The 27,262-nt window shown below is 45.9% G+C and overlaps 2 protein-coding genes across 9 annotated transcripts in view; one reads left to right on the forward strand and one right to left on the reverse strand.

Annotated features, from left to right (window-relative positions):
- SH3GL3 (SH3 domain containing GRB2 like 3, endophilin A3) overlaps positions 1 to 10,632 on the reverse strand; it is a 137,480-nt gene extending 126,848 nt beyond the window's left edge. For 3 of the 6 annotated variants that reach the window (XM_023254841.2, XM_023254843.2, XR_006598794.1), the window contains exon 1: positions 10,488 to 10,631. In XM_023254841.2, coding sequence (XP_023110609.1) covers positions 10,488 to 10,532 — 45 coding nt within the window. In that variant the 5' untranslated portion in view covers positions 10,533 to 10,631. Of the gene's footprint in view, positions 1 to 10,487 lie in introns of all 6 variants that reach the window. The other 3 variants (XM_045058735.1, XM_023254842.2, XM_023254844.2) reach the window with 2 other exon arrangements.
- The window catches only part of BNC1 (basonuclin 1), a 177,989-nt gene continuing 160,715 nt past the window's right edge, over positions 9,989 to 27,262 (forward strand). For all 3 annotated transcript variants that reach the window (XM_045058731.1, XM_045058732.1, XM_045058730.1), the window contains exon 1: positions 9,989 to 10,173. The gene's annotated coding sequence lies outside the window, so the exon portion shown is untranslated. The remainder of the gene's footprint in view (positions 10,174 to 27,262) is intronic.

Below are 27,262 nucleotides of genomic sequence, written 5' to 3' on the forward strand. Positions count from 1 at the left end.
AAGAATGGCTACAGGAATTTCTCGAAACAGAAAGGAAATGATAAAAGTAACCCTAGAACATCAAGGAGGAGGGAAGAACATAGTAAGCAAAAATATGAGTAATTAGAATAGGCTCCTCCTCTTGAGTTTTCTAAATTACAATTGACGATTGAAGCAATCACTGATGCTCATTACATCACAACAATTAAATCATAATCACAGGACACTGTCTGATGTGCGTCCAAACATACACAGGAAATAGTCAACACAGAGGAAACATTTAACACAATTATATTACAAATGGAGGAGGATAATGGGACACAAAGGGAGCTAAGTCTACGTTTCACTAAAACTGGTAAAATGGTGACACCAGGAGGCTGTGATAAATTATGTAGATAGAATATGATACCAGGAGCAGCCACTGAAAACGCCATGCAAAGAGATACACTCAAACACACTATAAAGTTGACTCCTGAACAACACGGGCTTGAACGGCAAGGGGTCTACTTACATGCAGATTTTTTTAAGGGTTGACGGCAAAAGCCACAGAACGTTTACGGAGAACTGTCCACCCCACTCTCCATGGGACCTAAACAAAGAGACTGAGCAGAGGTCGGTCCTGCTGCCCTAAGTGTAGGGGGACCTGGTGGAGGCCGTTAACAGCTCCCCCGTGGATCTAGAACCGGGCATGGCTACAGGTCCCCTGGTGTGCTGAGGGGGTGATTGGGTCCAGAAGGCTCCCTGGCCTTCCTGCCACCAGAGTTCTGCACACACTTGGGCTCCAGGGCTGTACCGGGGAAGCCACACACCTCAGCCCCTCCCCATCAGGTGCAGACCCCTCCCACCAGCCATGTCACCTTCCCCAGGCTGGCACATTCACGCATGCCCGTAGCCACCAGTGGCCACAAGCCAGTGGTATACCTCCAGGCAGATGGGACTCCTGTATTGTACCCCCAGCCCTATGATGCAGCCCAGGGGCCACCCAGGGCTGCAACTGCCTAGCTGAGGCCACTAAGCTGTGAAAGACCAGCATCCTGGGATCGCACCTGTCCCTGCTACCACTGTGTACCTCTCTCCCCTACCTGTACACATTTTTTTTCAGTGAATACAAATACAGTACTATAAACGTATTTTCTCTTCTTCATGATTTTCTTCATCACATTTTTTCTCTAGCTTATTTTATTTGTAAAACTCCAGTGTATAATACATTTAACATACAAATTATACGTTAATCGACTTATGTTATTGGTAAGGCTTCTGGTAAACAGCAAGCTATCGGTAATTGAGTTTTAGGGGAGTCAAAACTTATATGCAGATTTTCAACTGTGAGGATACCCCTAACCCCAGCATTATTCAAGGGTCAACTGTATATAAATCAGAATGAAATTCTAAAAATCTTCAAGTAACACAAAGGAAGGCAGGGGGGAAAAGGCAAGAAATAAAAGACAGAACAAACAAAAAAACAAAACAATTAAATGGTATCCTTTAGCCCTAACATATAAATAATTACATTAAATGTAAATGGTCTAAATACACCAATTAAAAGACAGACTGGAAGACGGGATTAAAAAGCACGGCCCTGGTTCAGATTCTGTGTCTCCCACTCTCTCTGCCCCTCCCCTGCTGGTGCTCTGTCTCTCTCTCTCAAAAATAAATGAACATTAAAAAAAAAAAAAGCATGGCCTAATTATATGGTGTCTGCAAGAAACATTTCAAATATTGCAGTATAGGCAGGTTGAAAGTAAAAGGATGGAAAAAAATTATACCATGCAAACATTAATCAAAAGAAAGCAGAAATGGCTACATTAATAGCGGATAAAAGAAACTTCAGGGCAAAGAATATTACCAGAGACAGAGAGGGACATTTCATAGTGACAATCAATTTAAAAGGGTAAATCCACCCAGAAGGCACAGCAACCCTAAATGTGTACATATCAAATAGTGGAGATGCAAATTATACAAAGCAAAAACCGATGGCAGTGAAAGAGGAAAAAGACAAATCTACACTTCTGTGCAAGGAGACTTCTCTCAACAATTAGTAGAACTTGAAAGAAAATCAATAAGGATATAGAAGAATTCAACACTATTGACCAAGGGGATGTAATCAATATTTAGAACACTCCACCTAACAAGAGCAGATACATGTCATTTTCAAGTGCCCACAGAACATACACTAAGAGGGACCATATCCTGGGCCAGAAAATAAACCTCAACAAATTTTTAAAAGTTGAAATCCCAGAGTGCATTCTCTAATGACAATGGAATCAAACTAGAAATCAATAACAGGAATATAACAGGAAAATGCCAAGCACTTAGGAACTAAAAAGCACGATTCTAAATAACCAACGGATTGAAGGGAAGGTCTCAAGGGAAATCAAAACGTATACTGAACTGGGGCGCCTGGATGGCTCAGTCAGCTAAGCATCCAACTCTTGATTTCAGCTCGGGTCATGATCTCACGGTTCCGTCGAGTTCAAGCCCCGTGTCAGGCTCTGTGCTATCACCTTGGGATTCTCTCTCTCTCCGTCTCTCTCTGGCCCTCCCCCACTTGCTCTCTATCTCTCTCTCTCTCAAAAGAAATAAAAAGTAAACTTAAAGTACGCTGAGTTGCATGAAAGTTAAAATACAACATGCCAAAGCTAGTGAGACACAGCTAACGCCGTGCCGAGGGGGAAATATGGAGCACCGACGCATGTTAGAAAAGAGGGAAAATCTCAAAATCAATGACTCGATTTCCCTCAAGAACACAGAAAAATAAAATAAATAACAAAATAAGCCAAAGCAAGCAGAGGAAGGAAATAAGTCAAAATCAACGAAATGGAGAACAGCCAAACAATGGAGAAAACAAAACAAAGACCTGGTTCTTTGAAAAGATCAATAAAACCGACAAACTTCTGGTAGAAAAAGAGAGAAGATACTACCAATGTTAGTATTACTAGGGACCCTTCAGACATCAAAATTATAATACGGGAGGGGCACCCAGGTGGCTCGGTCGGTTAAACCTCTGACTTCGGCTCCGGTCATGATCTCATGGTTCCTAGTTCCAGCCCCGCGTTAGGCTCTGTGCTGACAGCTCAGAGACTGGAACCTGCTTCAGATTCTGTGTCTCCCTCTCTCTCTTCCCCTCCCCTGCTCATGCTCTCTCTCTCTCTCTCTCTCTCTCTCTCTCTCAAAAATAAACATTAAAATACGAGAACACTGACTCTCCACACATAAAACTGATAACCTAAATAAAACAGACCAACTCCTTGGAAAACACAAACTAATAAAACCCCCAAACGAGAAATTTCTAATCCCAGATGGTTTCACTAGAAAATTCTACTAAATGTCTAAAAAAACATTAACACCGATTCTACACAGTCTCCTCTAGACAACAGAATAGGAGAGAATACTTCCCAATTCAGTAACTTTATTAAGCCAGTGCCTGATACAAAACTACACAGACAGGGGCTCCCAGCTGGCTCAGTACAGCATGCAACTCTTGATCTCATGGTCATGGGTTCGAGCCCCACCTTGGGCATAGGGCCTACTTAATTAAAAAAAAAAAAAAAAAAAAAAAAAAATATATATATATATATATATATATATACATAGTACCAAAAAATACCAAAATACCAATATCCCTCATGAATACAGACCCAAAAATTCCATGAGAAAATATGAGCAAATAAATTCTTGTATTCCTCTAAATGTATTCTATGTATGAAAAAGAAATATACACAATGACCAGGTGCATTTTATTCCAAGGATGCAGAGTTGGTTCAGTTTTCAAAAGTCAATTAATGTAATCCAGATTACAGAATTATTGACATAAAACCCAATCCCAAAAGGTTACAGACCACATGGTTCCATTTATTTCACCTCCAAAATGACGAAATTTAAGGAGAAGAAATTAATGGTTGCCGGGGATTAAGGGGAGTGAGAGGAGGAGGGAAGTGGGTTTGGCCATCATCTTCAAAGTGACAGATCTGTTCTGCACCCTGACTGTATCAGGGTAAGTAGCTTGCTTATAATCTGTGCTATAGTTTTGCAAAATGTCACCTAGGGAGGAAACAAACCTGTAAAGGTACAGGGGCATTATTTCTCATGACTGCTTATAAACATGTAACCATCTCAAAATAAAAAGTTTAAAAATAAACGGGATTATAATGAAAACCAATCATACTGAATACAACTGTCAAAACATTAAAACATTTGTAATGCGTGTTTTTAAAAAAAAACAACAACAAACCCAGGTGATGTGATAGGAAAGGTATATTACCTATTTGAATCAGGTGGTCAGGGAAGAATCATGTGATGAGGCAAACCGGTAATCTGTGCTGTGATCTCAGTGACAAGGAGATGCCTTGCAAAGACAAAAGGAAAGGCATGCCCGATTGAGGAAACAGCTACCCCACAGAAGCACCAAGATCAGGAGAACCTCAGCGCATTAAGGGAACGGAGAGGTCAGCGCGTCTGAGCGTCGGCAGGAGAGGGAAGCGGGAGGCCAAGTGATGTGTGTGGCTTCACAGGCCAGAGGAGGAAGTCTGGGTTTTATTCTAAATGCAACTGGAAGCCGCTGAAGGACTAAAGATTTGCAAGAAGCAGAATGATATAGTGGGAGACACAATTTAAAAAGAGCATCCTGACCACGGTGGGTAGGATTGCAGCCGGTAGGAATAAAGGTCTGGGAGCTGGGCGGGAGGCTCCGGCCGAGAAGGCTGGAGGCCACGGCCAGGACCAGGAGGGGAGAGTGGCAGCGGAGATACGAGAAAGATGAACGGACTAGGGTATATTCTGAACACAGAACCAAGAGAAAGGACTTTCTGATGAACTTCCTTTCCAAGGGGGGAAAGAAAAAATAATCAAAGAGGACTCTCAGTTTGCCTTTTGCTCTACTTGAGCAGCTGGGCACACACGCACTGGCGTGGTTTACTGAGAGAGAGACCGCCAGCAGAACAAGTTGGGGTGGAGAAAATTAAGGGTTCAAGTGCGGATATCTTAAGCTCGACAGCCTTTTAAATATGCAAGGAGGGGGAGGTGATGTAGGTGGTGAGACGTGTGAGTTTGCCAGGAGTCTGTATTCAGAAGGAGCATCCGGACGAGAATGCAATTTACAGAGTGATCGGCATATAGATTGCCTATATATCCGAGGGGCTGGATAAGACACGTTGGCAGAGTGGAGGATGAAGAAAAGGAGAGGTGCCCCAGCCAGAGCCCTGGGGCCCTCGGGCATGTCCAGAGGGGGATGAGAATAGCAGTGGAGACTGGAAGATGAGGCCAGAGGAAAATCATCCAGCCGGGAGCAACAACAGCTTCTGCCAGAGACAAATGCTCTGAGCAGGCAAAAAGAGCATCAGCGGTCGAGAAAGATTTACCCAGGGCCAGGGGGCAAGGCGCTGCCATCTGATGGACTAGACAGAAAGCCGAAAGGAACAACACCGGGCCCGGGAAGGTCACTGCCGCTGGTGCGGTGATAAAAACACGTGGGGAAGACCCTGGGAATTGCACGGCAAGGCAAGTCTCACAGAAGTAGAATGGTTAGAATTGCAATAAAACCTCCCTAATCCCATCCCCAGTGCTTCCCCCAGACCCTTCCCCCAACTCAACACTTTCCTGGGTTTCTACTGAAAAACAAAATCCAACTGTCCATGTTTTGTTGATGTAGAATCTCCAGGATACATTTGTCTACTATTTAGCCAAATGGAGTAGTGTTTATTTACCAGCAGTTTTATTTCCTGGGTAAAGTATGCCAAGGGGCGCCTGGGTGGCTCAGTCGGTTGAGCACCCAGCTTCGGCTCAGGTCATGATCTCACGGTTCGTGAGTTCAAGCCCACATCAGGCTCTGTGCTGATAGCTCGGAGCCTGGAGCCTGCTTCGGATTCTGTGTCTCCCTCTCTCTCTGCCCCTCCCCTGCTCAGGCTCTGTCTCTCTCTGTCTCAAAAATAAATAAAAACATTTAAAAAAATAAAAAATAAAGTATGCCAATAACAGTTCCCCCAAATACACAAGATCCCCCCCCCGCCACCAAAACACACACACTTAACTTTGAGAAATGTAATTTACATTCAATTTGTTTATAAAGCTAAAAAATTAATCTGAAAAAAACAGCCAAAATAGATCCCTGCTTGCAAGTGCCTTTTTAAACCAAATTCCAAGTCATATCCTAAATTACGTTTATTTTAGAGGGAAAAAAGTCACCAGAGGTAAGAAATGTTTGGATTCTATTGTCTAAAAAAAAATCAAAATCAATTTGGCTTGGACATCTATTCTAGCACCCTGACTTAAAAAAAAAAAAAAAAAACTGCAAAAATTTATAGATGAATTTATCAAGCAGTCTATGTGGAAAGGAGCAAGAATGTTTTAGCTCAATATATTTTCTGATGCATCTAAGAGAAAAAAATAAATCACTATGGATTTTGTAAAGTGCATTTTTATCTTTCTCTCTAACGAGACAGTGAAACAAGAGACATTCATTGCCTCCCTGGAGATTCTCATAATTTACAAAGACTATCCTTCTCTGAAGGGTTTACCCATAAATGGCCAATATGTGCAGTTAGTTGTCAAACGAAAAATGTCTAGGCTCCTTATGACCACTCATCATTTTTCTGGTTAATGCATTAAAAGAGAAAGGGGGGAGTTACCCCCAAAACACTGTGTTGCATCCACACATTCCCTCTTGTTGCTGGGTCACAGGACAAAGGTTAAAGGGCACTACCACATAAGGGCAAGAAGAAGTAAATTCACCACCATCCAGGGTCATCACTATAAGGTTAATCTGAGGAGAGAAGCAGCAAAAGAGGAAAGAGAAACTGCTCTCTAGGGGGCATCTGGGTGGCTCAGCTGGTTAAGCGTCCAACTTGGGCTCAGGTCATGATTTCATGATCCGGAGTTCAAGCCCCGCATCCGGTTCTGTGCTGACAGCTCAGAGTCTGGAGCCTGCTTCCGATTCTGTGTCTCCCTTTCTCTCTGCCCCTCCCCCCCAAATTAAATAAACATTAAAAAAAAAAAAAAACTGCTCTCTAGACTTTCCTTGGATGAGGAACAAGTCTTCTGAAGTCCAGAAAGAGGAAGAATACGGCTATTCGCACAGTGTCTGGGCCAGAGGAAGTACAGGTGAGGCCTGAGCATCCTGCACCAACAATAACCAGTGTCAGGAAAACTACCATGAAATAAACATAATTGATACAAGTCAATCAGCGGTAACACTAATGCAAGGACTCTAAGTTGCATTTTTATTAATCAGGCACCATGCTTAATAAGAAACCATAAGGTCATCTCTAAGCAATTTCTATTTTTCTCTAATAACTCAGTCTATACCCCTACCAGTAGAAGGGCAAATTAAAAAATCCTTCCAAGAGGAAAAATGTATTTAATTCTGAACTAGGGACACTTGGGTTCTAAGTCCCAAGTGCTGAAGAAAACAATTAACTACATTTTGTGATCAACTCGACTTGAACTCTTGCCATTTATTTCTCCTTCTTCCCTGTTGGTCTCCATGTGTTGCCAAAATGATGCATAATCCCTGGGGTTTACAGTTCTTAATTCTCTGTGAAATGAGGGGAATTTTTCTCCCCCGGAGATAGGTGAGGCACCGAGAAGGAAGGATCAGTTCATCAGGAGGCTACATGTTATTTTACCTTGCCGGTTGTTGAGTAAAATCATCTCCATTCACCACGGTCCTTCTTCTCGTACTTGTAAAATATCCACTTTATCATCTTTCTCTGACATACTTTAAGTGAATTAAGAATTTCATAACTGGGAGGTATGTATTGAGATGCAACTCACATACCATACACGTCACTCGTTGGAAGTATGCAATTGCACGGTTTTGGAATAGTCACAGAGCTGCGCAAACAAAACTGCCATCACTTTTAGAAAAGAGACCTAGCTTCCAAATCCTCTAATCCAAGGTACAGACAAAACGAAGGTTTAGATGGGTTAAGTCACGTTCCCGAGGTCACAGAGCTGGTCAGTGGCAGAGGCAGGCCTGGATCCCTGGGAATTAACAAGGCACTGACATCATCTGGGACTGCTTTCCCCTGCCCTGGGAATGGTCTACATGAATTAAAACCTGCTGTTACGACGCTGCCTGAGATGAATGTCTGGCATGTTTTAATGTCGTGCTCCGTCTTATATTAAACCCAGTGTAATTTCTCCACGAAATCTGTCCCATTGCAAGATTTCTTAGAAAGACTTCTAGAACAGCTAAAAATGTATCTACTGGGCACGCTGACCACAAAATGTGGTTTTTATAAAGCACACAGAGAATCTGTGATGCCTTTCTTTTCAGATAAATGCACAAAAGATCTCAGCTCATGCCAAAAAAAAAAAAAAAAGCCTAAATTAGACCCACTCTCGTTTTATTAATGGACTGCTTACAGGGGGTGAAACTAAACGACTTCATCGCTAGCATGACATTTCTCCAATGCCAATAACTTGCTAAGATTTCAACCATTCACTCCGGCTAGTGGTCAGAAACCAACTTGAGGGACACCTGAGCGGCTCAGTCAGTTTAAGCGTCCGACTCTTGATTTCGGCTCAGGTCACGATCTCATGGTTGGTGAGATCAAGCCCTGCATCAGGCTCTGCACTGACAGTGCAGAGCCTGCTTGGAATGCTCTCTCTCTCCCTCTCTGCTCCTCCCTCCCTCCCTCTCTCTCTCTTTCAAAATAAATAAATAAACTTAAAAAAAAAAAAACCCAAAACCAACTTGAATCATCCTAGGGCTTATGTCTCCATCATCTCTGAGATGCGCTCCTATGAAGTTCATACCAAATAAATGAAAATCTTCAAAAAAGGAGGCCAGTTCCTTGCCAGAGCTAAAGAAGGCAGTGAAGGAGGGACAGCCTGAGACTACTCTGGCCCTGGTCTGCCCACAGGGGCACCCAGCCTTCCCGCTGCCTAGGCTGAGAGCTTGCTTTAGCTCTTAGCTCACAGCAGCACCTGTTGAAAGCTCCTGCCTTTAAATGCCGACCCCCCCCCCCCCGCCGGTTTCCATGACATTCTTCTCCCTCCTGCCTTCCACCAGCTCTTTCCTTCCTGTGCTCCTCGACCCCAAAAGTTTCCTTTATTCAATAAATATTTATTGAGTGGCCACTGTTAAACACTGTCCCTAAATGTGGCTGCTCCCTAGAGTCAATAGTTAGCTCATCCTGCACTGACTTTCTTGTACTTCCATGTTTCGATGTTCATTTAGGGCTTCCATCCCCAAAAGTCTAGTTCCAATCTTGGCTTCATACCCTGAGCCCCAGATCAGGACATGCACTTGCCCCCAGGCCAGTGACATCTCAACGTCACACAGACCCCTCAAAGGGCCCATGGCCAGCGAGGAATACACCATCTCCCCAGTCACCCAGCTGACCCCTCCCCTAGGGCTCCTTATCCCCCTGAACAGCACCACTGTTCACCCAATGTCCCCGACCAGAATTAGCGCATCGCCCAGTTTCTTCATGGGAGGGGTGTGAGGGGACAGCAGTGCCCTCAGCCTGGGACTGAGGCTAGAAGGAGAGAACGCTCTAATTTCAGCTGCTTGTCAATCTGTGGGAGGAGCAGGATGAGATCTCATAAATGTGGGTCGTGAACGAAATGTGTCTACCTTGGTGTTTGCCAAACTGGGGGCCTGGAGGGGACGGAGGGACAGAGCAACAGACCCAGGGCTGCAGGTAGGGGACAGGTTCTACGATCTGAGCTCTCTCGGGGCCGGAGGGGACCGCAATCTTGGAATTCAAATGTGCTGGTCAACACACACACGCACGCACGCACACACAGCGATTTCGTGCCTCCCCGCCAACCCCCACCGCTTGTTTTCTTGTTTCCCTGTCTCCTCGGCTCAGAGCGCCCTTCCCCCTCCCCTCCCACACCCACCCCCAACCACAACTCCTGCTCGTGCTTAATTCGCAAACCACGCGTCTCCTCCTCCGGGAAGCTTTCCCGGACGCCCCCGCCGCGCTGTCTGCCGCGCTCTGCGCGCGGAGGTGCGTCTCACGCTGTTTGTTTACGCGCCTGCCCGCGTCTCCGCGCCAGACCGCCGCTCTCCGGGGGCAGGAGCCGGGCGGGCGCCGCCAGGACGGCGCGCGGGCGAGGCACCGCCATGGGGAGCCCCGGAACGCGGCGCGGTCCGCCGGGGTCCACCTCCAGGAGCGCGCGGGGCCCAGCATCGCCGGACCCACCGCGAGGCTGCAGGACGCACCCCGGGGGACTCCCAACCTCCAGGTAGGCGACCGGCGGCGCCCGGGCGCCCCGGCCCAGCGCGGGTCGGGGTTGGGGGGGGGGGGGGGCGGCGCCGAGCGCAGCGCGCAGGCCTCCGGACGCCTCCTCTCCCGCGCGCGAGCCCCTTCGGCCCGCCACCTCTGCTGCCCCCGGTCCCCGGAAGCCCTCCGAGTGACAGCCGGGGGGCCGCGGGGGGCGGCGGCGGGGGGAGCAGGCGGCCCCCACTGCACGTCCGCGCCCCCAACAGAAGCCCCGAAGCCTCGGGGGACCTCAGCCCCGGGTTCCCCCCGCTCCCGCCCTCCCCCGTGCCTCCCTACCTGGCTGGCTTTGTGGAACTGCTTCTTCAGCCCCGCCACCGACATCGCGACTGCGCCCGGCCGGGGCCGGGGCCGGGGGTGGGGGCGGTCTCCGGGCTCGTCCGGTCAGCGCGGCCGCGACGCGCTGAGGGAGCGGGCGCCGGGGCCGGTCCCCGCGCGGCTGGGCTCCGCCGGGCCCGCCTCCCACGGCTAGGGCCACGGCCACCGCCGCTGTCACACTCGCACACACGCGCGCACGCAGATGGCAACACTGCGTTCCAAAGCCCCTGCGCAGCCCATTGGCCGAGCCGAGGCGGTATGCAAATGAGGCCGCCGGGGCCGCCCACGCCTCATTGTTGCGTGGAGACCCGGGGGCCGAGCCACCGGGAAGCGGGGCCCGGGGCTGGGGGGCTGGGCGTGCGGAGCTCCCGGGTGCGTGGGGGGCAGGCCCACGCGGGGCCTCTTGCGGGGTGGAGGCTGTACCGCGGCCTCGGGTGCGGGGAGAGGGTTCACCTCTCCGCGCTTTTGGGACTTGGTGCGAAGCCTGCTTTTGCTCGCGGGCAACATCGCCTCCCTCAGGCGCAATTTGGGTAGGGACGCTCCCAGGTCAGCTTAGGGGGACAGAAATGCGACCAGACGGCGGATCTGCGGCAGGAGGGCGGCGGGGCTGTTTCTTCTTTCCCCGCCCGGTGCCCTGGGTGCAGTCCGCCCACATGACTCTGGCCAACGGGGGGGGCAACACTTGGGTAATTTGCTAATAAATGTGGTGCTCGCCTCTACGGAGCGCCAAGCCCACTGTCAACTGCTTAAGAGCGCCTGTCTCCAGGGAGCTGTGAACAGCGCGCTCCGTACCCTCCCTCGTGAGTGCAGTGCACGCGGGACCCATCCCCCTCCGTGATTCCTACCAGTTGTGTCATCGGTTACTGAGCGTCATTTTGCACAGCTGAGGCCCAGTCTGCGGCCTGGAGCGTCCTGTGGGTTCTTGCACCTGAGCTGCACCCCCAACAGGCCGGCATCTGAGCTGACCCCTGCCTCCAAAGGACCCCCGGGGGCTCCCAAAACGTGCAACCCACTCTTAGCCATGCTTAGCACTGAATAAAACAGACATCTTCCCCCTCCAGGCTCCACCTAAGAAAAAGGAGCTCCTCTTCTATGAACCCTCAACAGGCCCCACCTGGGATGATCAAGAGCCATGGTGTGCCCAGGACCCTCCTGGTTTATACCTGCTGTGCCCTGGCGTTCGCTGTGGGCGTCCTGCGCTTCTCCATTAAAAGTCCTTTGCCATTAGCTCTCGACTCCCTTATTTATCCCCGGCATCATGCCAGTGAGGATTAGTGGGTAATGTTTCGTCGCTTTCCCTTAGAGGGTGTGGACAGGAGTGAGCAGAAGCATCCTTTCTCTGATACGGGAGAAAATGAACTTAGTGGGGGAGATAAAGGTGGCCATCCCAAGGATTACTTAGTATGACTTCGGTAAGTGCCGTAGGCTTCACTGGCCTACGGCCACAGACAAGTAACATAGCAGGATCAGAGTAATATAGCAAGGTGATCTGTCTAGCAGGGGGTTGAACCCCACTCAACAGTAGGCTCCACCCACTGAGGCAAAGGCAGCTGGGGGCAGGGACTAGAGTCGGGTCCCCCTTTGTCCTGGGCTACTTCAGGACTGCCTGGGAGCATACTCATCTGCCCTTTTTCTCCGTGACCCCGAATGGTTTAAATAACACAGATTTGAAGGAATTTACCCTAACCCAATCCAACTCTGGCCTTTTGGAAAGGGAGTGATTTTTTTAAAACAACTTTTTTGGCATTTCTTCCACTGCTGATAGTATATTCATTTCCTACTCCAGTTAATGTTGGTAATTTATCTCTTAATTTCATCAGGTATAGAGTTGTACATCATATTCTCATAATGTTTCAACGTCAGAATCTTTCATGCACATGTTTTCCTTTGTGAAAGTGTTTTCGATCTTAATTTTTCAGTAACTTAGGCTCATGAGAGGGTTTGCCAGTTGTGTTGGTCTCTTAAAACGGTTCTTGAGTTGACTCATCATTGCCATGGATTTTTCTCTCGTTAATTCCTTTTTTATATATTTCCTTCTGTTTTGCTCAGGACGTTACGGTTATTAACAACAGAAACTGGTCCTGATTAGTGTAAGCTGGAAAGGAATGTATTGGAGAAGGATATCAGGTGGCCCGGAGATTTAGAGGGGCCTAGGGGACCGGGTCGGGGAATGAGCAGGAATGAGGAATCTGGGTGGTCAGATCCCCAGCACGCCCAGTGGGGGCGTTTGTTGGGAGGTGCTGGCTCGGCCACTAAATGCTGGCTGTGGCTACCAGAACGAAGGCTAAGCTCCTCCCTGCTTCTTTCGGGCGCTCATTGGAGACTCCGAGTTCCAGGGGGCAGCGTCTGATTGGCTAAGTCTCGATGATATACATACCCGGCTCTAGATGTCCAAAACGTACACCATGGTGGAGCTCCCTAAATATAGGAAGCAGCTTCACAGGCTAAACAGCCGAAACGACGATCTAAAAACCAACAATAACACAAATGCCCACTAACCTTTCTTTGGGGACCTGTCACCTCTTCAGGTGACCGTGTGGTTTACTCGTTTTTATTCTTTTCTGTGCTTTGGCTTCATACCTTGTTTTCATCATGTGGTACAGTTCCGATTGTTTTCTAAATAGGCTTGTGGTTGCATCTTTAATGTCCTCTTTGGTCTAAATGTTCAGGACTTTTTTTTTTTTTTTTTTTTTTAATCCTTTCTAGGTGGGGGCACCGGGGTGGCTCTGTCAGTTAAGTCTTCACCTTCTGCTCAGGTCACGGTCCCGCGGTTCGTGGGTTTGAGCCCCGCGTCGGGCTCTGTGCTGATGGCTCGGAGCCTGGAGCCTGCTTCGGATTCTGTGTCTCCCTCTCTCTCTCTGCCCCTTCCCCACTCACTGTGCCTCCCTCTCTCTCAAAAATAAATATTAGAATTTTTTTAATCTCTCTCAAAAATATTAAAAAATTTTTTTTAATCTTTTCTAGGTGGTTTGATTTCTTTTATTCATTGTGTATTCTAGGCTCGTACAGTTGTCAAATAACATATCTTAAAGTGGTTTTTTTTTACATAGCCTATTACATTAAATGTTATATGTTATAAATGTACCATAGAGGTTTGAAATAATGTGTATTCTGTTTTTGTGGTTCAGTTTTTCTGTTTATCCATAACAGGGCACACCTTGCATTGAAGCTCCTAGCTCAGGGGGAGATTTCAAACTCATACTAGCTAGAGTCACACTGGCCAGTTCAAGGCTTAGCCTTTATGTCACCTTCCAATGACCCAAGGGCCACAGCTCCTCAATCTGTTTAGGGAGGCCTAAACAAACGTCTTGGGCTATTTGGTGGCGTTGCCTGCGTGGGAGTAGGAGAGCTTTGAGGCACAGATAAGCATCGCTCTAAACTGAAGAATCTTGGGGCATTCGGTGGTCTTCACGCGTCAGCGACAAGAGGGATGCCGTGGCTGTCTCTGGCAGTCTGGATAGATGGCCCATGTTGTGGCACAGGTGTTCTCCTGTTCCTTTTCTTGTGGTCCTTGCTTCCCACGCCCCCTGTACCTTCCCTGGTGCACAGAGTGCTATGCTGGGATGCACTGACCTTTCTCTCTCTCGTGCTTACACCCGCTTCTGAGTCCAGTATTTGCAACCTTTGTATCTGGTCCTGTGGTGAACGACCATCCTGTGTGGATGGGAGCAGGAGAGCTCTGGGTAGGGGCAGAGGGGGAGGGGCACAGTGATTGTCTAAAGCAGGATAACGTATCCCAGTATGTAGCCCATAAATCAAGTCTTCTGGACTTACCGTTCAAATGATCTGTATCCTGATTAGTGGTTTCTTCACTTGTGGAAGACCGAGGGCCATTGTCTGCAGTCTCCGATTAGGATTGTGTCTGTTGTGCCTTATGTTTGGGAGTTGAGCTTTGAATGGTTTTCGGTGCTATGGTAGTCTGTCCATGTGTATAACTGTTGTGTCTTCCTTGTGGGTTGGAATATTATCCATAGAAAGTAACCTATTTTTCCATTTATGACTTTTTGCTTCCATTGTACTTTGTCATATATCAATTTTTGTATTACTTTTTGTTTATATGTGTTTCGTCTGTTTTAACTGGTCCTCTTTTTGTCCTCTTTTTTAACAGCGTTATTAAGGTATAATTGATCTATGACATTGTGTGTACGTAAGACATACAATGTGATTATTTGGTACGTGTATATATTATGAAATGATCAGCACAATGACATTAGTAAACACTTCCATCACCTCATATAATTATCTTTTTTTTTTTTTTAATGGTGAGAACATTTAAGACCTACTCTCTTAACACCTTTCAAGTATGGGTCCTTTGACCTTTCAGCCTGTTTCAAGAATGTGTTCTCTTTTTAATGCTTTTATTTATTTTTGAGAAAGACAGAGAGAGAGAGAGAGAGAGAGAGAGAGAGAGAGAGAATGAGCAGGGGAGGGGCAGAGAGAGAGGGAGACACAGAGTCCAAAGCAAGTTCCAGGCCCTGAGCTGTCAGCACAGAGCCTGACGTGGAACTCGAACCCACGAACCGCGAGATTGTGACCTGAGCCAAAGTTGGTCGCTTAACCGACTGAGCCACCCAGGTGCCCCTGGGCATGTGTTCTTATAAACAATAAAATTTAATTTTGCTTCTGGGCCAAAATGAGTATTTGCCTTTTGTTAGAAAGATTTCAAGCATTCACATTTATTATGAAAAGGATATATTTGGTCTCGGTTTTGTCAGTTTATGGCTTGTTATCCGGGTTTCTTTTCCCCCCCTTCAAATAGTTGCTTCTATCACTAGTATCCGTTTTACTTCTTCCTCCCCTTTGTTTTTGGAAACTATACACCCAGTTTCACTCAACCAGTAGTTACCATTGTTCTATAAAATATTTGAACTTACAGTCTCGGTCAACATCAATAATTAAACATTATGTCAAAGCCATAGCGTGATGACCATGAGCCAGGGCACCTGGACTGTGTCTTGCTCATTCCTCCTTCAACTCAGACTGGCTCCCGCAACGACCCCAGCCATCTGAGAAGTCTCCAGCAGAGACTGGGGTCCAGTTCCCTTCGTGGAAAACAGAACACCAACCCACTGAAGACTGGGCTGCAAGGTGTTGGTTCCAAGTCAGGGAGGCAAAGCTGCGTAGGAGACAATTTGGACAGAATTTTGAGATGGACGCATAGTGAAATTACTTTAAATCCAAAGTAAAAGCTTCCGTAAGTATGTATATTCCATCATGTGGTAACACCTAAAGAAAAATTGGAGACTACGGGAAAGTAAAGGGGAGGCAGATTTACCTTCGGAATCACTGCTGAAGCAAGTACTCTCAATACGTTGGCACCTTTTTCCTTTACAGTCAATTTCCGACACAAAATGTAAACATGCTGTCACAACTGTGCAAACTACCTTATTTTCTTCTTTGTTCTCTTAATTACACGAGCAACTTTTTATTCTGCCTAGTCTTCACACACATCATTTTTGTGACAGCTGAATAACCGATTGTGTAGACGTATCATTAAATTTTATTATTTTCTGTCACTACTCAATTTGAAAGTTTTCCCCCCAAATTTTTCATCTAAATGCCACGTTAAACATCTTTTTCCATATTAGTATTTCTCTCTGTATTTAGGGATAGTTCCTTAGAATGGATTCCCAGATATAAAATTAGTGCATGAAAGACTGGAACAGTTCTAAGTGCAAATTGATAACATACTGCTCCCTGATCCAAGGTCATTAAGAGGAGAGTCTTGTAAAAATAGGGGGGGGAGGGAGGGAACAAAGAAGTGTGGATTTTTATCTTCCATTTGCCTTGAACTTTATGTTTTTAAACGTATGGCCTGATGCAAGCCCCAGACTGCACTTCTAGGCAGAACTTGGAGAGATGACTTCAAATCCTGATGTTTTAAATAATCCTCAAGGGGCGCCTGGGGGACTCAGTTGGTTTAGCATCCGACTTCGGCTTAGGTCACGATCTCACAGTTCATGGGTTCGGGTCCCACGTCAGGCTCTGTGCTATCAGCTCAGAGCCTGGATCCTGCTTCAGATTCTGTGTCTCCCCCTCTCTGTGCCCCTCCCCCACTCACACTTTGTCTCTCTCTCTCTCTCTCTCTCTCTCTCTCTCAAAAATAAATAAACATTAAATAATCCTCAGATCTTAGGCTAACCATGACCTCTCTCGATCTCCACATTGCTCGCTCTCTCTCTTTTTCCCTAAAGAAAGCGCTCACCCGTTCGCCCTTCCAGAGAGGCATCCTGGATTACTGAGCGGCTTTGGGCCACTCTACGGAGTTTGTTCATTAGGTCACGTATTGGGATTAACCAGACCTAGAAGCATCCTTGCCCCAGTCTACCACCCCCCCCCCCCACCTACCTGGCTGCAGCAGGATGTTGAGAGCACGAATACTGTTTTTGCTCTCCTCATAACTTCATAGGCCTTTTATTTCGCACATCTGGGAAAGATATGTGCCCGTCGATGAGGTAACGGCAGACATGATGAATCCCACATGTCGAACATGGCAATTTGCCTTGAACTTGCAAGATCACAACTGGGGACAAACGTATAGATTTTCTTCACTTATTGTTTTACAGAAAGCTAATGGACAGCCAACTGATCAGTCAAGAAAAGGCCAAAGAAATCTTTTCATTTTTTTTTTAAAAATTTTTTTTTCCACGTTTTTATTTATTTTTGGGACAGAGAGAGACAGAGCATGAACGGAGGAGGGGCAGAGAGAGAGGGAGACACAGAACCGGAAACAGGCTCCGGGCTCTGAGACATCAGCCCAGAGCCCGACGCGGGGCTCGAACTCACAGACCGTGAGATCGTGACCTGGCTGAAGTCGGACGCTTAACCGACTGCGCCACCCAGGCGCCCCGAAATCTTTTCATTTTTAAATGTAGAGTGGGAGGGGGGGGGAACCCAAAGTGTTTTCATTTCTGCAAAAATGAAACTGGGTGAAGGGCACCTTCTCAACAATGAAAGCAAATATAATTACCTAGTGAATCAATGCATGTCAGTTCTCGCCAATACATTACTCCATTATTCTGGGTTCTGTGCACAGTTAGAATTCTGGGTCATGCAGCTCCTCTAGTTAGCCTTTGTTAATTACGTAGATGCCATTTTCATGTTCACACTTAACCCCAGAGGACTGATTTGTCCCTTCTAATAAAGGATTGTTCAGTTTGCGCCTGGGGCCGGGGATTGGGAGCCCCGGCTTTTGTAAACTACTCCTGCCACCTTGTGGTGCTCCTGAGAAGTGGCAAAGTCAACCTTCGGGAGCCATGAGCGTGGTGGCCAGTGAACGGTTCCATACCTGCCAGTTCCTTGTATTTCAGAGCTTTTGGGAAGCACACTCCTACCTCTCCAGTCAGGTCACAGCAGCCCATCTGGATGGCATTAAATGTAAACATGTGCTACAGCTTGGTTACCTTGAGAGTCTAGGACATCCAGGACTTCCGTGAGTTAGAAATCTCTTACGGGTCTCACTGTATGAGTCTCAAGAACTGTTCCAGGGTGCCTGGGTGGCTCAGTCGGTTAAGCGTCCAACTCTTGATTTTGGCTCAGGCCATGATCTCTCGGTTTGTGAGCCCCGCACCGGGCTCTGAGCTGACCGTGTGGGGCCTGCTTGGGGTTCTCTCCCTCTCTGTGTCAAAAAATAAATAAATAAATAAACTTAAAAAAAAAAAAGACAATCACTGAGATATCGAGTGTGCAGCAAGGAAAGTGTTTCTTCTAAAGGCGGCCAGACAAGGACACGGGGGGAGGGGGGAAGCCTCAAATCCTCCTCCCAAAGGAGGAGAGTCGAGTCGGGGAAGGACAAGGCAAATGCAAAAGGTCTGGGTAAATAGTTGCAGCTGCACTTGTTAGGCAAGAGCTGTGATTAGTCGTGTTAACCCTGTGATTACTGCTTTCGTACTAGCCTCTCGGAGCTGCTCAATACACATAACCATTCGTGTCAGGAACAAATATGATTCTGAGGAGGGAAACTGAGGGTGTAGACCAGCAAGAAGTTGGGGCGGTGGTCAGGGAAGGGTTGTGGGAAGTGGGTGGCCCCGAGAGCCAAGGACACGGTGAGGTGTCGCTGCGTAGCCGAGGTGACGGGAGCTGTTCCATGGGACAGTGTGGGCACACGCTGCAGCCAGAGCCTGGACGGCCCGCGGAGTGGGGAGCACAGGAAGCCTGGAGGTGGGGAGTTCCCATCTGGTTGTGACCTTGTCCCTGACTGGCTCTTTAAGGGGACCATGAGGTTGATCACAATGCTCTCACAGGTGTCGCAGAAGTTTTGTTCAATACGGGAGACATTTTCCTCAGGAACATTATCACTCATGGCTTGATTCCTCTCCTGGTCACTGCTCGGGGCTGTGTAGAAGTGCGGACACCCTCACCGGCCTGGGGGGGTCCTGGCCCTAGACCTCATCAGTCCAGGCTCGCTCGTGTTCCCTACCTATCTCTACTCCAGGGGGAAAAAAAAACATTCCTTTCATAAAATGTGCTGAATGAATACATTAAAGCCACCAATTCTCAAGACTCAGCAATAATAGTGATAGAATTGTAGATCACTGATTTATTCTAAGAAAACCCAAAGAGAAGACGCAATCTTTTTTTAACATTTATTTATTTTTGAGAAAGAGTGCGAGTAGGGAAGGGGAAGAGAGAGAGGGAGACACAGAATCTGAAACAGGATCCAGGCTCTGAGCTGTCAGCACAGAGCCCGACGGGGCTCGAACCCACAGACCATGAGATCATGACCTGAGCCGAGGTCAGATGCTTAACCGACTGAGCCACCCAGGTGCCCCCACAGATATTCAATCTTAAGACTATCTGTGGGTGCCTGGCTGGCTCAATTGGAGGGGTGTGTGACTCTTAATCTCAGGGTCATGAGTTCGAGCCCCGTGTTGGGTATAGAGGTTAATTAAACAAATAAAACTTAAAATTAAAAAAAGAAAAGAATGTTTTCTGGGCTATTAAAAAGTACTTTTGTCCACCTATTTTCCTGTGAGCCCCCATTTTCTGGGGAAAAGTCGATCCCCAGACTGACTTCCTATTTCTATTGGGGTTTCTATTCCTATTTTTCTGCTCTTGCATGAAGAGATTGTGGTTCCCTGTAAGTGTAGGAGTGGCTGTGTTTACAGATACAGCATGCACTCAGCATCTGGCATTTCAAGAATCTGCCACTTGTGCTGTATGTGCCTCTAATCATAAAAGAAAGGTTCATACAGCATCTATCCCTGGATTGATTTGTTATTTTTGTTAGTCCTTTGCTATTGTCATTATGGCCTATAGGGGGCAGTAGGAACCTCAGAGTGAAACAGCAGAACGTGAAGCTCCGAATGGTCAAACACGAGATTCCCTGGCTGTCTAAAGCAGTGCTCCTCCGTCTTCAAGGTGCGCGCACGTCCCCTGGGAATCTGGTTAGCATGCGGGCTGATTCCCTGGGTCTGCGGGAGCCCAAGATTCTGCATTTCTAACGAACTCCCAGGCAATGCCAGCGCTACAGGGCCAGGGACCACACTTTGACTTGCAAGGCTGTAAATGGCAGTCTTGTAGGGCCAGGGTGCAGTGTTCTTTACATACATTTGTCATGTGAATCGTGAACTTGCACGGCCAACAGATCCTGTGTTTGATGAACTGGCTGGTTTGAGAACAACTGAGTTTCAGCAGTGTCTTCTCCCTTGTCCTTGGGGGTGCCATTTTCTCCTATGTGGCTCGCCGACGCTGTTGGTAAACTTTAGAGGCTAATGTTACTTGTCATCCCCTTGTAGGTGTAGAATGCTGAGCCTGATTTTGCCAGATTTTACCCTAAGAGTGGAATGTGCCCTCACCCCTGAAGCTTGGAACTGGTGGCCTTCGGTCACCTGCCGTGGCAGACGCCCTAGGCGGCCCCTGCACGTGCCGGGGGGGAAAGAAGTGAGATATGTGTGGTCTCCAATTCAGGGAGTAGAGACCCACTCAGAGAGAGAACTGTCCCCCAACAAGATGCAATTGATCCACCTCTCAAGCTTTGGCCTTGGAGAGAATCAGGACTTGGATGTATTTGAATATCCTTGCTCTGAGATCACTCGGGCTTATTCATTTAACATACATTTATTGAGCACCTGCTGTATACCTGGCCTTATGCTAGGGGCTGGGCCAGTAGAGATGAATCAGAATCTGTCTTGTGGGGGCTGATATTTGAAATGCGTGGGCAGGTTTCCACGAAGAGTCCCATACAGTCTTAAGAAAAGCCGGAGTGCACTTGCACTATTGGTGGGAATGCAAACTGGTGCAGCCGCTCTGGAAAACAGAGTGGAGGTTCCCCCCAAAATTAACAACAGATCTACCCGGTGACCCAGCAATAGCACTGCTAGGAATTTACCCAAGGGATATAGGAGTGCTGATGCATAGAGGCACTTGTACCCCAGTGTTTATAGCAGCACTTTCAACAATAGCCAAATTATGGAAAGAGCCTAAATGTCCATCAACTGACGAATGGATAAAGAAGATGTGGTTTATATACACGATGGAATACTACTTGGCAATGAGAAAGAGTGAAATCCTGCCATTTGTAGCAACATGGGTGGAACTGGAGGGTATTATGCTGAGTGAAATAAGTCAGGCAGAGAAAGACAGATACCATATGTTTTCACTCATATGTGGATCTTGAGAAACTCAACAGAAGACCAGGGGGAAGGGGAAGGGGGAAAAAAGTTACAGAGAGGGAAGGAGGCAAACCATAAGAGACTCTTAAATACTGAGAACAAACTGAGGGTCGGTGGGGGGTGGGAGGGAGGGGAAAGTGGGTGATGGGCATTGAGGAGGGCATTGAGTTGGGGTGAGCACTGGGTGTGGTATGGAAACCAATTTGACAATAAATTTTATAGAGAGAGAGAGAGAAAAGCCAGAATCTAGAGAGCTGGCTGATGGGTGTCCCTACCGCAGACCCCTTGGGGTGTTTCCCCTGGGCAGGGTTACTCAGGAATATTCATGTGGTATCACATGGTGTGTATTTGGGGTCTGGGTTATTTTACGCACTAATGTGACCCTTATCTCATTGCATTGAGTTGTGGCTTCGTTCTCCTATGAAACTCGGAGCGGGAATTTTAAAAAAGTCTTAGTCAGTCTGAGTAAGCATGTGTCGATACTGGCACTGTCCCATCCTTGCGACTTGCACCTTGCATACTGCTGTGCACCCACCTGCCACCCATCCTTCTCACGGACTGTGAGCTCGCCTGGAGCAAGCTTCTGGAAGAAGCGTGCCTTTCTACCCTTACACACACGCCCACCCACACCCACTCTGACTAGCCGAGAACCCACCAAACTCTGTTATCCCACAACATTGGAGAAGTAAGTGAATGACTCAAGATCTGACCTGTGGTTTTGAAGAACAGGAAGGCATTGACCTCAGAGTTCATTTGGGTTTAGGCAAACCTGATCTATGCTGTTAGAAATCGGGGTGCTGGCTCCCCTTGGGAGTAGCAGTCCTGGCTGGAAAGACCCATGAGGCTTCTGGGGGCTGCTGATGTCGGATTTCTCATTCTCGGTGCAGGGCACGTAAGAGGGTGTGTGCTGTGAGAAAACGTTAAGCTGTCCTCCTAAAATATATGGGCACTTTCTAGATGCAAAAAAAAAAAAAAAAATGCATGAAGTTCATAACTTTGAAAGGTTTCGACTACATATAGCAGCAATTTTAAAAGCAGAAATGAAATCGTAATGCTTAAGTCAATGACGATGAACAAATGCCCCGAATTCTCTCCTTGGCAGACCCAATGCTTCTGCTTAAAAACAAAACAAATCACCAATTACCTAATCCTGGCCACCCCCGTGCAACACATTTCAGGCTAAAAACTTCAAAAACGGCCCGTCTTCTCTCTGTTTTCCATTCTTCATTGCCCTCCCCCCACAGACACTCGTTGGATGATCTCACCTGATTTTTATATAGAAAATTGAGTCCATGTGGTGTTAGCTCCCTCCAGCCCCCCTCATCTCCACCTGAATGCGATCCGATCCCGGGAAGCCCCGTTTCCCCCCATCTTTCCCCCTGAGCCTGGGGGCAAGGAGCCCATCTCCTCTCTGCCTTTCTGCATCTAACTTCCCGAAAGGTCAGCCCCTCCCCACAGGCAGCAAATTCAGGATCTCCCAGACCTGCCCTCTCCCCCCACAACTCCCACTCACTCCCAAGATTTTAAATTCGGGCAAATAACTTGAACTCCCTTCACACCCCTCTGGGACATTGGCGGGACCCTCCCCAGAGATCTGTGAGGCCACTTTTTCTACAGTCTTGACAGTTTGATTTTTTTGCCTTGCATTTGCTAGTCTTCCAGACATCTATGGGACCTAATTTTAGGTGCTTTTGAAAGTTTGGATGCTCAGCTCTTGAAAACACTTTAGTTAAATGGACCGAAACACTTGAGTTTCTCTGAGTACCTAGAACCTTCTTAGCTCTCTAAACGGGGCACTTTTGTTATGCAGCCTGCGAGTTGGAGGTCCAAGCCTGGCCTTTCTGTCCTCCACAAGAGCGAGATAAAGCATCCAGCAGGGAAGCTCCAGGCACCACTCGATCCGGTTCCCAAAGTGCTGGAGGGCCCCCCCCCCGAAGCCCAATTAGCCCAAAAGCCAAAGCATCAATTCCCTGATGATAAATTTCCCCAAAATGTATAGTCGTATGATCTGTTGCGGTTCACATATGATGAAGTAGTCTCTGCTCTCAGGACTTCCTCTATCTCCGACGGCATCTGTGCATTCCCATGGTTACCTAACCTGGGGAGGGGAGTGTAAGCTTGCTTCCACAGCTGGACACCTTGTCCAGGGCACAACCTGCACAACTGTCCATGGAACCCTTGCCCACTCTCTGGGAGGTATTTGGGGTAACTTTTGACAGCTTTCTGCTTCCTCTGCATTTTTTTAATTATTTTTTTTAAATTTTATTATTTAAATTTTGTTATTAATTTTTTTAATTTTAATCACAGCATAGTTAACATACAGTGTAATTTGAGTATAGTGATTCAGTAGTTCCATACATCACCAAGTGTTCATCACAACGAGTGCACGCCTTCGTCCCCTCACCTATTTCACCGGTCTCCCCACCCCCTTCCCTCTGGTGTGCTCTATAGTGAAGAGTCTGTTTACGCATCTGTCTCTCTCTTTTTTCCCTTTGTTCATTTGTGTTCCTTAAATTCCACATATGACTGAAATCATGGTATTTGTCTTTCTCTGACTGACTGACTTCCCTTAGCATAATACTCGCCCGGTCCATCCATGTTGCTGCACATGGCAAGATTTCATTCTTTGTTATGGCTGAGTAATATTCCATTGCATGTATACACCCCATCTTCTTTATCCGTTCATCTACTGATGGACGCTTGGGCTGCCTCCCTATCTTGGCTGTTGAAATAATGCTGCTCTGAACATACGGGTGCATATATCCTTTGGAATTAGTGCTTTTGTGTACTTTAGGTAAATACCCAGGAGTGAAATCATTGGATCATAACGTGGTTCTATTTTAACTTTTTGAGGAATCTCCATACTGTTTTCCAGAGTGGCTACACCAGTTGGTAATCCCGCTAACAGTGCAAGAGGGTTCCTTTTTCTCCACATCCTCGCCAACACTTGTATTTTGTGTTTTTATTTTTTTTTTTAATGTTTAATTATTTTTGAGAGAGAGAGAGAGAGAGAGAGAGAGAGCGAGCACGAGCGGGGGAGGAGCAGAGAGAGAGACACACAGAATCTGAAACAGGCTCCAGGCTCTGAGCGGTCAGCACAGAGCCCGACACGGGGCTCGAACTCACAAACCATGAGATCATGACCTGAGCCGAAGCCGGACACTCAACCGACTGAGCCACCCAGGCGCCCCTGTATTTTGTGTTTTTGATTTTAGCTATTCTGACAGGTGTGAGGTGATATCTTATTGTAGGTTTGATTTGCATTTTCCGGATGATGACTCAACTTGAGCACCTTTTCATGTGTCTGTTGGAAATCTGTATGTCTTCTTTGGGAAAATGTCTGTCCATGTCTTCTGCCATTTTGTATTTGGATTATTTGCTCTTTGGGTGTTGAGTTATATAAATTCTGTATATATTTTGGATGCTAAGCTTTTATTGGATATGTCATTTGCAAATATCATCTCCCATTCAGTAGGTTGCCTTTTAGTTTTGTTGGCTGTTTCCTTTGCTGTGCAGAAGCTTTTTATTTTGATGAGGTCCCAATAGTTTACTTTTGTTTGTTTCTCTTGCCTCAGGAGACCTATCTAGAAAAATGTGGCAAATGTCAGAGAAATTACTGCCTGTGCTCTCTTCTAGGATTTTTATGGTTTCAGGTCTCCGATTTAGGTCTTTAATCCATTCTGAGTTTATTTTTGTATATTGTGTAAGAAAGTGGTCCAGTTTCATTCTTTCGCATGGAGCTATCCATTTTGTCCAACACCCTTTGTTGAAAAGTCTGTATTTTTTTCCATTGCATATTCTTTCCTGCTTTGTCAAAGGCTAATTAACCGTATAATCATGGGTTTGTTTCTGGGCCTTCTATCCTGTTCTCTTGATCTGTGCATCTATTTTTTTTTTTTTTTTGCCAATACCATAGTGTTTTGATTATGACAGCTTTGTAATGTATCTTGAAATCTGGTATCGTAATACCTCCAGCTTTGTTTTTCTTTTTCAAGATTATTTTGGCTACTCAGGGTCCTTTGTGGTTTCATACAAATTTTAGGATTATTTGTTCTAGTTCTGTGAAAAATGTTGTTGGTATTTTGATAGGTATTCCATTTAAATCCGTAGATCGCGTTGGGTAGTATGGACATTTTAACAATATGTGGTCTTCCAGTGCGTGAGCATGGAATATCTTTCCATTAGTTTGTGTCTTCAATTTCTTTCATCAGTATTTTATAGTTTTCAGTGTACAAGTCTTTTACCTTCTTGGTTAACAATATTTTATTGGTTAATAATATTTTATTATTTTTGGTGCAGTTGTAATTGGGATTGCTTTCTAAATTTCTCTTTCTATGGCTTCATTATGAGTTTATAGAAATGCAACGTATTTCTGTACAATGATTTTGTATTCAGCAACCTTACTGAACTCATGATCAGTTCTAATACTTTTTTGGTGGAGTCTCCAGGGTTCTCCATACAGTGTCATGTCGTCTGAAAATCGTGAAAGTTTTACTACTTCCTTATCAATTTGGATGCCTTTTGTTCCTTTTTTTGTTTCTTATTGCTGTGGCTAGGACTTCAGTACTATGTTGAATAAAAGTGGTGACAGTGGACATCTTTGTCTTGTTCCTGACCTTAGGGGGAAAGCTGTCAGTTTTTCACCATTGAGTATGATGTTAGGATAGGCTTTTCATATATGGTCTTAATTATGTTGAGTTATGTTCCCTCTACACCTACTTTGTTGAGGGTTTTTATCATGAATGGATGTTGTACTTTGTCAAATGCTTTTTCTTCATCTATTGAAATGATCATATGGTTTTTACCCTTCCTCTTACCGATGCAGTGTATCACATGGATTGATTTGCAAATATTGAACCACTCTTGCCCTCCCAGGAGTAAATCCCACTTGATCATGGTGAATGATTTTTCTTGCATTTATATTCATCAGAGATATTGGCCTGTAGTTCCCTTTTTTTGTAGTGTCTTTATCTGGTTTTGGTATCAGGGTAAGGCATGCCTCACAGAATGAATTTGGAAATTTTCCTTTCTTTTCTTTTTTTTTTGGAATAGTTTGAGAAGAAAAAATATTAACTCTTCTTTAAATGTTTGGAAGAATTCACCTGGAAAGCCATCTGGTCCTGGACTTTTGTGTGTTGGGAGTTTTTGATGACTGATTCAATTTCATTGCTGGTAATCACTGTGTTCACATTTCCTATTTCTTCCTTATTCAGTTTTGGGAGGTTGTATGTTTCTAAGAACTTATCCATTTCTTCTAGGTTATCGAGTTTTTTGGCATATAATTTTTCATAGTATTTACTTATTGTATTTCTGTGGTGTTGGCTGTTATTTTTCCCCTTCCATTTCTGATTTTTTTTGGATGAGTCTGGCTAAAGGTTTATCCATTTTGTTGATCTTTCCAAAGAACCAGCTCCTGGTTTCATTGATCTGTTCTATTGGTTTTTTGGGTTTTTTTTTTTTTCTATTTCATTTATTTATGCTCTAATCTTTATTATTTCCTCCCTTCTACTGATTTGGGAACTTTGTTTGTTCTTTTTCTAGCTCCTTTAGGTGTAAGTTTAGGTTGTTTATTTGAGGTTTTACTTGCTTCTTAAGGTAGGCCTGTGTTGCTGTAAACTTCCCTCCTAGAACAGCTTTTGCTGCATCCCAAAATGGGTTTTGGACCACTTTGTTTTCATTGTCATTTGTCTGCATGTATGTTTTGATTTCCTCTTTGATTTCTTGGTTGACCCATTCATTGTTTAGTAGCATAGTATTTAACCTCCATGTATTGGTGTTCTTTTCAGATTTTTCCTTGTGTGATTTCTAATTTCAGAGTGTTGTAATCAGAAAAGATGCATGATATGACTTTGATCTTTTTGAATTTGTTGAGACTTGTTTTGTGGCCTAATATGTGATTTTTTTTGGAGAATGCTCCATGTGCACTTGAGAAGAATGTGCATTCTGATGTTTTAGGATGGAATGTTCTGAATATACCTGTTAAATGCATCTGGTCCAGTATGTCATTCAAAGCTACTCTTTCTTGTTGATTTTCTGTTTGGATGATCTGTCCATTAATGTAAGTAGGTGGTAAAGTCCACTACCATTATTGTAATACTATCAATCACTTTCTTTATGTTTATT

Source organism: Felis catus, chromosome B3 (genome assembly GCF_018350175.1).
Source record: "Felis catus isolate Fca126 chromosome B3, F.catus_Fca126_mat1.0, whole genome shotgun sequence".
Taxonomy (NCBI): domain Eukaryota; kingdom Metazoa; phylum Chordata; class Mammalia; order Carnivora; family Felidae; genus Felis; species Felis catus.